The following is a 12,659-nucleotide window of genomic DNA, read 5'->3' on the forward strand; positions in this document are numbered from 1 at the left end:
TAATTCATAAATGAAGAAAATAAAAGTAGCCAGTAAACGTTGGAAAATATTAGATCAGAAATAATGTCTGTCAGTTAAGGATAAGAGATCATAATCACTCATCAGACTGGAAATTGCGAATAGCCTGTGTCAGCAAAAAATCAGAAACAATGTAAATGTTCATCAGTAGTGTAGCTAGATGAACTGTTGGAGAGTCACACTATGGAATAGTATGATACTTACACAAGAAGGAGACAATGTGAGTAGGCCTGTACCTATTTAAGAAACTGAATCAGTAATTAATAACCTAGAAGGCTTGGGTTTCACCATAGCTTTTTAGATAAAACACCAAAGTCATGATCCATGAAAGAAAGAGTTGATAAGCTGGATTTCATTAAAATTAAAATTTTCTGCTCTGTGAAAGATGTGGTCAAGAAAATGAAAAGACAAGCCACAGGATGGTAGGAAAATACTTGGAAAAGACATATCTGATAAAGGACTGTTATCCAAAATATACAAAGAACTCTTAGAAGTCAACAATAAGAAAACAAGCACCCGATTTAAAAATGAGCTGAAGACTTTAACAGACACATCACCAGAGAACATACGCAGATGAAAAATAAGCCTTTGAAAAGATGCTCCATGGAAATAGAAATTAAAGCAACAATGAGATACCACTACACACCCATTAGAATGGCCAGAATCCAGAACCCTGGCAACAGCAAGTGCCGGTGGGGTGTGGAGCAGCAGGAGCCCCTGTTCCTTACCGATAGGGGCTCGGGGGGTGGCACAGCCGCTCTGGGGGTGGCTTGCTGGTTTCTTACAAAACGAAACCTACTCTTTCCGTACGATCCCGCAGTTTGGTATTTGCTTCTTGGCATTTACCCAGGTAAGTTGAAAACTTACGTCCACGCAGAAACCTGCACGCAGTTGTTTATTAGCAGCTTTATTCAGAATTGCCAAAAGGAAAGTAACCAAGATGTCCTTCAGTTGGTGAATGGATAATTCAGCTGTGGTCCATCCGGATAATGGAGTATTGTTGAGCACTAAAAAGAAGGGTGCTGTCACACCCTGAAAAGGCACGGAGGAAACTTAAATGCATATTACTAAGTGAAGGAAGCCAACCTGGAAAGGCTACACACTGCGTGATCCCAATTCTGTGACATTCTGGAAAAGGCAGAACTGTGGAACCGGTGAAAAGGTCAGTGGTTGCCAGGGGTCGTGGGGGAGGGAGGAAGGAATAGGCAGAGCTCAGGCTTTTTAGAGCAGTGGATAAATGTTGTTATACATCTGTACAAACACATACAGTGCCCACAGGAGTGAGCCCTAACGTAAACTATGGACTTTGGGTGATTATGATGTGTCGGTGTAGGTTCATCTGGTGGGATGTGGATAATGGGGGTGGTAGAGGTATGCGGGACACCTCTGCACCTTCCTCTCAATTTTGCTGTGAACCTAAAACTGCTCTAAAAATAAAGTCGATTTTTTTGAAAAAAAGTGTATTGTGTAATTAAAGTTGATTTTACAGAAAACAGATAACTGAGGGGACAGTATCAAGAGCAACAGAAACTAAAATGCAAATGAAACTCCAAAAGTATGTAAGGGATTTATATAGAAAACTGTAAAACTTAAAAGATCGTAAGTGTTAATCTGAATAGCTGGAAAAAAGATTTCACTTTCATGTAAGGAAAGATAATATTGCAGAGTTGCTACTTTAAAAATTATTAATAAATTTAATATAATTTCGAAGTCCTGATAGGACTTTTGGAAAAAACTTTCAAAGTTTATTTTGAAAGAGTAAATGTACAAGAAGCAGCAAGAAATTTTTAAAAGAAATAAGAGTAATGAAAGAAGTTACCCTACGAAGTATCAAAATGCAGCAAAAAACTGATTTTAATTAAATGGTGGTAGTGGTGCAGACAGACAGACCAGTGGACCAGATCATTCACAATCAGCATATGTTTGTTTTTGCCATCTTTTGTGAATTCTAAGACAGTTTTTCAGATTTTAACACCTTTACCAAACAGGATTCATTTTACAATTGATGTAAACTATATTGCATACCATTTGCTTTTTTTCTTTCTTTCTTTGTATAAGATATGTGATGGAGTATCTTAAAGTCCGTGACATCTTAGATTGAATGAAATTATATATACACACACGTATACACACACACGTAAATGCATATTATAAAATCATGTACACACATATTCACACACATGGAATGAGACCCAACTCCAAAATCCCTCCAAGCTTTTCAGTAGAGGCTTATCTGCAACCATGATATTTGTCTTTCTTGATCACTCTCTGACTACTTTCACAATATACTGAAAATTGCATAGTAGGGTTATAAATACTGGAAAATATACAAGATTTCATGAAGTCTTTGAAAGTGGCGTTGGAGAACCATTTAATTCATCAGTAAGCCATTGGCGGATAAGAACGTGTTTTTATTTTTCAAGCCAAGCACTGTATCTAGACATTTTTCACCATTCGTTATGAAATGTTGGTCTTCATTTTAAATGTATGCACTTAAAGTGTTCTGTGTGTAATCCAGTTACCCCAGAAGAGGAAGATACCCTACATATCGTACAGGTAATGTTTTAAAAGAAAAGAGTGTATTATTCAAAAAACTGTAATGGAGTAATGACTCTCTTTGTTGGACAAAATAATGCGTGTTTGGATTTCTGCCTAACAGACATAAATTTCAGATTGATTAAATTTCTGATCATGAAAACATATAAAAATTCCAGAAGCAAATATGGGAAAATAGTTTTTAGAAAGCCCAAAGTCTTAAAGTAGGTTTTCCCAATGGGGGTGATATTGCCCCCAAGGGGGTGTAAATTGGTTCACAGGAGGTGAGAAAATCTTAGCCATTACAATGTTTGTGGCCCTCCAGAGGGGCACAGTATATACATCAGCGGATATGCAGTGTATCTGCGGTATTAAGATTTCATGGGGAGGCAGGCAATTAGGGAGAAAAGTGTCTGAAAAGGTGCCTTAGTAGGAATGATAATGAAAAAACAGTTGAGAAGCACTGCCATAGAGGAAAAGTGGCAGAGTCTACTGTACACATACACTTTAAACGTCTTGAGTATGAAAGACGCCACAAACAAAATTTAAAGGCAAGTGACAGACTGGGAGAAAAGAGTTTACAACTCATGTAATAGAGGAGTGTAGCCTTCGTGTTTGGAGTTCTCACACATTGTTGACAGAGAAACAGCTCAGTACAGATACGGGAAGAGGACGTGGAGTTGGTGTTTGCTTTATTTACTGCAGCAGCTCCGTTTCCCAGTTTGTTGGGTGGTTATTAGATGTGAACGACCATCTGTATTTCAAAAGGAATTACACAAAACATCTTTGTGGGGCCCCTTCTGTTTTAAACGTTTCAAACTCTCGGAGGTGTCTCACCACAGAGTTGAAGCATAACTGGGCAAGGAAAAATCCATTTTGTTTTTTTCTTTCTTATAGTATTCCTGTCTCTAATTTCCTAACTATATTACATAATTAACTTTATCAGTTTTCCTTTTTAAGAATATGGGAGTGCGTTGTATTTACAGCCAAATGTAAATTTTTTTGTTCTAGCAAGATGACTTTGGTATTTTGTGTGTTTATTTAAAACATACTACAGAAATTCTCATGGTGAAATATTTAGGAATGTTTTATCAAATATAAACTTTGCTTTGTATTAATGGGTGTGAAATATTAAATATCCTAAATATTTACATGCTAAACCTGCCAAACTAAATTCTAAATATTAATGCTATTTTGTTATTTTAAAAGTTAATCAGAATTAAAAATGTGTCTTATTGCAGAATTATGAATTGCAATTAAATACAAGCTATTTGATCTCTGTATATTTTATTTTTGTTTATTTGTTTTCATTTGGTTTTTATTAGCAATCCAGTGGGGAGAAGATGGCCGCCCATTTCATTTTCTCTTTTATACTGGCAAACAGTCATATTATTCATTAATGCACGTAAGTATATTACATTTATGGTAAATAATATGAACTGTAAGCTAAGTAACTAATGATAGCAGAGATCTCCCTCAGCCTCAGAATTTACCTAGTGTGTTTCATAATGGACAAAAAATAAGACTTCCAGAGACAAGACAGTATGTTGAAAGGCTTTATATTTTATTAATTCATTTTTGCTAAAGGTAAGCATTAGAGAATTTATGTCAGAATGGTTTGTCCTTAAAATGCTTTTACTTCCAAACTGAGGTCATATTGGTAGGTAGATGGTCAGCTCAGTATCAGTGCGTGCATGTGCGTCAAGGCGGGACCTGAATCAGGAAAGGGGCTGTCAGGGCGATGGGGTGCTCACCTTGGGGGAGAGGCAAGTCCTTCTCTCTACCCTTTAGTTATTCCTATACGATTTTTGCTTTTCATAGGTCAGTGTAGTGTATGAGTCTAGAATTTGGGCTCAAAAGGCCTAGGAAGTGATTTTATTACTTGTTGCCATCCAACTGCGTTTGCGTGTACTGGGAACAGGTTTTATTTTCTTTCGGAGCCGTAAGTTGGTTGATGGTGCGCGCGCACTGGGGAGTTCTCTACAGTTACCATGACAAGAGGCTGGGTGCTGATGCCCAGTTTTAAACAACAGAACCCACTTTATTTTTAGAACATGGTGTCGTTTTATTTTATTCATATATGAGTTTTACAAGTTACAGAAATTGTTCATGGGCCTTCCATCCACAGTCAGCTCTCGGGTGGCTTGGCTCGCACGCACACACGTGCTCTGTCGAGCTGGCTGGTGTATCGTGCTCCGCAAACCCAAAGGACAAAATCCCCACTTGTCAGGTACATTTATTTCTCGGGGAAAAAAAAGAAAACCTTCTTTTCACTTTTTGTTGACCTTGGGCAAATGAGCTTCTTGCCCTGGCAGAAATGAAATGAATGATGGATGCGGAGAGTGTCTTTGCTGAGTAATGGAGCTGGGCTTCTGCTCTCCGCCCAGGCTCTGCGTACAGCCCGAGGCTGCCCAGGGACCCCTGCTGCTCATTTAAATAGGTATGTCAAATCTGCCTCACGACGCCGCTGGTTTGATCTGTGGTAATATTTGTGAAGGTTCCATATGGACTGAGCCCCCTGCAGTGCTGAGAAATAATGTACAACGCTTCATGGTGCAGACGCAAATTTCCCCTGAAAAGGGATGCAGCGCTGCGTTTTAGCTGTCGGAGGGGATGATGGAGCTGGCACGCTAGGCCTGTCAACTTGTTACACGGATGGGTTGCACGCAGCGAAGCTGTGGAAAATCTGTGCCTTTTAACTTTTCTACTTAATCACGGTTGTAGCATTGCCTTTAGACTGTATGCTACATTAATTCTCTTCCTGCCTTCTGCCTTTCATCCCAAGTTTCACGGAAAAAAGTAAAGCATGCGGGTCTTGTAGAGGAGCCTTATCAAACAGCTGTCATCTGACAAGCCATTTGCATTTGTTTTGGCTGAAACTGAGCAACCCAAGGGCAAGATATTTTGTTGCATTCCATCATAATGAAGAAATTACACATTGTATAAGAGGCCTAAGAGGCCTAACTTTATTTATGAGTTTTAAAAGGGATTGCTCAAGAAATTGGTCAGTTTCTCAGTGGATAAAATACTACCCTACTCTCGACTAGAATGTCAAATTACATCCAGTTTATAAAGTCTTCCTTTTGCGTCATATAGTTGCTTTGCATATAGGAGAGTTCTTTGGGCTTCTGTGTGTTAGTTAAATTCAGTAACTTAGGTCTGTCCATTTGTTGCGTAGTTCGACCCCCAAACACCGTGGGTTTGGTATTTGTTTTATTGTTCATCAGAACAGTTTACACATGTAAGTTACAGATATTTTGGTTTAACTTGAGCGTGTTAATTCAGGTAATTAATAAACCCTTGTATTTTTAAAGTAATTACATGTATGGAAGAAGGCTAAATGTTTTCCTAAATATATACCAATCACTTGAGCCTCATGTGCGGCTGACGCTGTTACTCACAGCTGTGGTCATTACCTGGCTAACGCAGGTCAGCGTCATGCTAGGTGCAGTTTGTTACTCTGAAATAGTATGTGACTAAATATTCACTGTTCAGCCCACGAGAGTGGCTTCGTAGTGAATCAGGGATCGCGTATAAAATAAGACGGTGAAACTTGAGACTGCTGCCCATGTTGGCTCCCTCCTTTGTTCTGCCCTCTCGGTGCGCGGAGGGGTCCGTTCCATTCTGTGGGAGGGTGATCCCCCCGCCGCCGTCCCACCGTAGCAAGGGAGCCAGCCCCGCAAAGACTGTGGCAGGTGGGCGGGAAGTGAATCATTATTGCTACCGTTTCGCTTTGTTGATGTGGTTTCTTCCCATGTGACAGGGTGAAAGACACTAAGGCAAACTCTGTTCTCCATGTCCTGGACCGGCTGTGATTGTGTGAGCTGTGGCCGTCACGGCCGTGTTTTTTGTCAGAAAAGCACAGCTCTAAGCATGTTTGCAGTTCTGCCCGGAGGTCTTTGTGATGTCCCTTAACCTTTTTTATCTTCGGTAATAACATCAAAGCTGCTTTTTAGTATTTGGTCACTGCTTGCATGTTAACGTTGTATATTACATTGTAGCAGCGAATAAAAGATGGGCCTGATGCAGCTTCCAGTTAAGGGTAATGTGTAATGCTTAAGTGAACCCTGTTTCCAGTTAACCCGTAGTTAGTCCATCCAGTTGTTTTTGTGGAGAAGTAGGAGGATTTTGAGGGAAGAGGCGGATGAGAAGAAAGAAGCGGCTCGTTGTTCCCGCCCAGAAGTGAAGCTGTTGGGAAAGCACAAGGTGAAGGGAAACTTGCCGATCCATGGGGGCTGGGGTCGCGGACTTTGTGAGTGTGTTACATTCTAAGGGCTCATCATCAGGTTGGCTGGAATTCCCACCTTCCTGTGGCCACAACCATACACCTGTCTTCAGGTTCCTGGGAAGGTCCATAAAAACCATTTATTTTACAAAATAGCGAATAGGGTGTACATACGTAATGAATGAAGTATGAAACAGTACTAATAAGTAAATTCTTAAACAGTGAAAGGTAGTTTAAGAAGAAATAAGGGCCGTACAGAGGTTCTCAAAGGATCATTGAGGACTGAGGGGGCTCCAGGCTGGATGGCCCTGCTCATCCATCTTTTTTTACCCCAAATGGATGACTTTCCATCTCCTTAATAGCCACATAACCAGTGGAACTTGTGTACTTCTCAGACGTGATTTAGAGTTTCAGCGTAGCGTTTTGGGAGCAGAAAGAAGAAAGAGAGGGTAAAAGGAGTTTCCAGAAACAACTGAACCGAAATGTAAAGGAGAGGGAAGACTTTTTAGAGGATGTGTGCGTCTGAAGTGGAGCAGGTGCTGCACCAGAGAATAGCTGAGCTGCATGTCCGGGGGTGGGGGAGGAAGCCTGCCTGCGCAGCTAAGGATAGGGCGATGGCTGTGCCCTTGGGTCCCAGCTGCCCCAGGCACCCCTGCCCGCCACAGCTGGAGCTGCCCAGGCGACCGGGCGGGGCGGGCAGGCAAAGGGGCTGCATTCATGAACGGGGCGGTCACAACCTGGGCAGTTGTGCAGGTCCTTTAATCCTAAGACAAATGTTAATTCCCGTTCACTCCTGTCAACACCTAGGTTTCTGCATATCTTGAAACTCACTAAAAGTGAGTTGAAAATTATTTTAAACTCGTTGTGGGAGGTGATTATTTGACTCTGAAGTGGGAATCCTTTTGTAAAATACGATTCATTAAGACAGGGCATGGCTGTAATATAGCCTTTCCCAAAGTGCTTTCTGAGGAACCCTGGTTATGAAAGCTTCAAGAAAGGGTCTCTGAAATTAAGCTCGTTTGGGAATGCTGCATATTGTATACAGCACTAGGAAACTAATAAGGAGACACTTAGCGTGATAAAAACTCCCTGACGCCCTTCAGTAGAGAAACACTGCTGCTCAAATATGTTGGATTACGGAACTGTTTCTACCCAAAACATCTTTTAACATCCCGTGAAACCAGAGCTCGGAAAAGCTGTATAAAACATTGGAAACACGGTGAGTTGTCAGAAACATTAAGCATCTATTGACATCTTACGTCAGCTCACCTACCCCAACCTTTAAGATAAGGTTCACCTACCCCAACCTTTAAGATAAGGTTCTGCATGTCTAAAAACTATACTGGGAATTTAGCATCGTATAGAAACCTCGTTTATATTTTAGGACTAGTTTTACAGTAAACATTGGAGTATTTTCAGAGTGTTTCTATAAATTGAAGGAATGATATGGCCTTGGATGAAAGTTTTACCCTAAAAAGTATAAAATTAAGGAATAAGTAGATCATTATGCACTTAAACTATTCTGCTGAATTGGGGGGAAAAGTTTAAAATATTAAAAAGTACGAAGTAGTTCTAATCCTAATAATGTGTGTATAAAGAGGATTCATTTGCCTGGCTTATTTAGAAATTCTCCAGTTTATTTTAAGCGACTTAAAGCTTCTGTGTTCACGCAGTAGCCCCGGGAGGGGTCTGAGGCCTCCGTATATGGAGGTTCCAGAGTCAACAAGCAGACGTTCCGGAGGCTCAGTATCACAGCTCTGTGCATCCTCCTTGTCACCGGGTGGTGAATACTGAAAACTTTCGAAGCGGTGCTCTTGAAAAATGGAATTAAAGTAGTGACCCTTCTCCCAGTGAGGTATTACCAAATGACTACTTTACGACCGTGAAGTGCTTCTTTCTAGAAAGCTACAGACCAGTGCTGCCATGTGTCTGTGTGCTGTTTTAAGTTCTTTCTTGACAGCAGGAGTTAATTCAGTAACTAATTCAGCAACGAACTGCTGTTCTAGAAGTATCTTTAATATACATTTTCTCATATTGATATATGAATAATTGCCATTGTGTATCTTGTATGTTCCAAGTGTAACAATTGGGAAAATTAATTTTTAAAAACTGATTCAACTTATTGCCTCTGTTGATTTTAATCAGATTACTTCTTTTATAATGGTAAAATTGTTTTTATAATATATGGTGGAGCTTTCAGTAGTAAAAATATGTGGTATCTGAGTCCCAAGCGCTTCTATGTAATTACTCCCAGGTGCGTACTTCCCCAGAGTACTTGTCTAACATGACCTATCTGTGAGATTATTTCCTTTTTTTATGTTGGGTAGCATTACACGAAGTATACGCTGTGTAGCGTAATGTATTTACAAAGTGATAGCTAGGATCTACCATAGAGGTATGTCACTTGGAGCTTCAGATAAATTGCATGATAAAAACCATGATAAATGAATTATATGTATATTTACTCCAGTTGGTTTTGTATATGCAAGTAGCCAAAAGATTGAGAAGATTGTTATTTAGGACATTTATTTTCTGTGATTTTTTTTTTTTCCCAACAAACACATATTTTAAGTTGCTTACTTTTCTGTATTGAGCTAGTATCTAAGATGATAATTACTGTTAGTTATTATATATTTTGTATATCAAAATACAGTTGACTTTTCCTATACCACCCTCCTAAGAAATGTTGTTCCGTTACCCTTCCTAAAATTGGAATTTCAGCACGGTTCATACAACCAAAGCGGAATTTGGTAGAGACTAAAAACGGCATTGCCCATGCTCTTGGAAGAGTTCAGTTAAAGCATTTCTTTCCTGTGCCCTGAGCATCTGGTATTTCCAAATTAGGCACCTTCCAAATTCGATTCATACATTATGGAAATCTGATGACATGAGGGGTGGATAGGCTTGCTTTGATTTTATGAAATATTAATCATAGCTGTGATTAATGATTCAGCATTTCACATCTGGGTTATTCCTGTCATATTTGAAAATGATACTGTTAAATACAGTATATAAACTTAGTGTAGGTGGGGTCATGCTAATTCTCTAGGGTCCCTTAAAAATTAAGTGGAAGTTTAACAGTATACCAGAAGCCAGCACTGATAATCTGTGATGTTGACAGTTCCTGGCATACTTTATACCCTCAAGGATTTTTTGGTGTAAATTAGTGCACCTCTCTTCAGGGAGTTGAAGCTATAGAATGTACTTTCCAGAGGACTGTTGTCTCTGACTAACCAAGATAGAACCTTTAGAATCTCGGGAGTGGTTTTATTATCTAGAAAAGAAAGAAACATAGAAATGATGCACCAGTAAAGCTTTTTCGACTGTTCGACTCCTGAATGCCATACCTCACTGCTGTATCATTTCTTGACCACTACTGTAGGCCAGGCGGTATGCTAAGTACTTTGCATATATTTTCCTATTTAAAGAAGTGTATGAGGGGGCTTAAAGAGCAGGATACAACTTGATGAATTACAACCATCAAAGCATGTGCCATAAGTGAATAGAACTTACCGTGTTCTAAATTTGACGTGTACTCTTCATGGGTGGTTTTCTCATATTCCACATTTTTTCTGGTGATTTTACTTACACTATTTATACATTATTATGGAGCTAAATATAACACTGGAAGGTAGTGGCAGAGTGCAAGAAAGTTTTAAGAAAAATATGGGCTTAAAAATTGCTCAGAATCACTGGAAAATGATGACACATTTAGCACCCCAAATTTTGACTTGAAACTTGACCTGTGAAGCAGATCGGTTATTTTTGTTTTAGTTGCCTTGGTTATTCCAGAAAATTAAATAGACCCTTATAACCAGATAGTGTCTTACTACCGTTGTTGGTATTCTCTTGAATTCATATTTTTAAGGTAGATTTGAAAGATACATCTCTGACTCAGGACTCTCAGAATCTCAGGGCTCTGGAGCAGCCCAGCGTGGAGACGTGGAGACTGATGCCATCCTGCTCCCACAGACCCCGAGCTGGAGCAGGCTTCCGGGGGCGGGGGCGGGGCGCACGGTGCAGGTGCACAGCGAGATGCTGCTTGCACACGTCTGTCCCCTTCGTACAAGGCGGGGAGGATTCATTTTGTGGGGTTTTTTATTTTCCCTATATTTTACCTGTTCAGAGCACTTCAGAATTGCTTTCTAGAAATAGGTGCATAGAAATTTTTCTGATACACTATTCAGTTGGGTTTACAACTCACTATCTTAGCCTTTAAATATGAATTTCAGGTACCCGAACTACAGTCAAATGCGGCTTACCAATTCTCGGGAGACAAATTGTATGGTTTTAAGCTGCATAGCAGGGACATGTTCTGTATGTGGATGGCTTCTAGTCTTGCTTTCTTTAGAGTGGACGGTTTGTTTTGAATTGTCAGGTACATTTTTCTGCTGCTACAGGTGATGGATTTATACTTTGAGTATAGTTGTAGAGAGAGTTAATCTGTACCCTAAAATTGAATTAACCTCATTTGTCCCCAGAGTTCCAGTGTTTAGATCCAAACTTCAGGGTGCGTTACTTGGGGGCATCATTCAAACAGATCACTGGGCCCCCCTCCCAAGAGGTTCCTCTTGCGAAAGTCTGGGTTGGGGCCTGAGAATTTACATTTCTAACCTAGTGCTTGGCCTAGATGCTGCCGCTGTCTGCTTCTGCTGGGAACTTAGCTTTAGAATCGCTCAGCTATTGATAGTGATAGTTTCACTCTGTCAGAGATGCTCGGCCCAGTGTTACTGTTTCTAAGTGCTGCTGCTCTTCTTATTCTTCTCTAAGGTATCAGTCCTACTACCCTTACTGAAAACAAACAAAACAAAACAAAACACACTCTTACGAGTCTCCCTACTACAGGAAATGAACTTACCCTTTTCTCACCAAGAAGTCCTGGCCCATAATCTCGGCTTTTCTCATCTATGTTTATGAAACTCAGAGCTCAGTCTTTACATCCTTTTTCCTCCCTCCCTCCCTCCCTCCCTCCCTTCCTTCCTACATTCTTTTTCCCCTTGAGAGAAATGGATTCCTGAAAAGAGGTTGCAGAATGAAGATAATAAAATGCAAGCATTGGTAAATACAAAGGGAGTAACAGAGGGGCACGTGTATTCTTAGAGCAGACTCTGTCAGCAACATTTTGATATAATATGACGCTCTAATCAGCACCCACAAGAGGTTGTCCCCAAAACTGGAAATTATGAAGACTGTTTTAAATATGGATAGACATCTCTACGAGTAGCAAGTTGTGTCTTCTGAGATTAGCTGATGGTATTGGACGGTGTCATGATTACGCAAGAAAAAATGTTTATATCATCTCTAGCTCATCCTTTGAAAACATCTGTTCCTTAGGTATTAGTATGGTAGGTTATGTGTACATTATAAACGAATACACATAGATTGGATTTGAGTCCTCAAGTTTGCTCAGTCAAAAAAATTGGGAGACAGTTGCATTATTCTGCTTATTGTAAACTCATTTCCTGGAAATCGTATTTCATTGATAACCTTTATTGCCAGATTAGTGCTTACAAAATGGTAAATTTTCTCCTACTTGCATTATGATTTAACAGGTGACATACATTCACAGACTTTGTTAGAAAGTAAACTAATAGAAATCAAATAATGAAAAATAAATATTAATAGAAAACTTTTTAAGATACAAACTACATGGTAAAGAGAAATCTTATATAAATTTTAAAATTTTTTACTGGTAACTCTCTAAGTTTAAATGCATATTGCTGTGTAAATTATGACTTTTTTAAGGAAAAGGTTTGGTTCTCTGTGGAACTCTTAAGGAAAATAAATAGCTTGTATCTTTATTTCATTTTTACGAACCTCACTGAGTTGTAAACCTTCTATAGAGTTTTTAAAAAATCATTTGAAGTTAAGTGTGTTACTA

General features: G+C 39.6%; 1 protein-coding gene across 5 annotated transcripts in view; it reads left to right on the forward strand.

Annotated features, from left to right (window-relative positions):
* MRPS9 (mitochondrial ribosomal protein S9) overlaps window positions 1–12,659 on the forward strand; it is a 113,248-nt gene that overhangs the window by 20,688 nt on the left and 79,901 nt on the right. For all 5 annotated transcript variants that reach the window (XR_004352896.1, XM_032653159.1, XM_032653160.1 and 2 more), the window contains exon 5: window positions 3,879–3,958. Coding sequence is in view for 4 of the 5 variants with exons in the window: in XM_032653159.1 (XP_032509050.1) it covers window positions 3,879–3,958 (80 nt within the window). In the remaining variant the exon portion in view is untranslated. The remainder of the gene's footprint in view (window positions 1–3,878; window positions 3,959–12,659) is intronic.

This window comes from Phocoena sinus, chromosome 13 (assembly GCF_008692025.1).
Source record: "Phocoena sinus isolate mPhoSin1 chromosome 13, mPhoSin1.pri, whole genome shotgun sequence".
NCBI classification, from domain to species: domain Eukaryota; kingdom Metazoa; phylum Chordata; class Mammalia; order Artiodactyla; family Phocoenidae; genus Phocoena; species Phocoena sinus.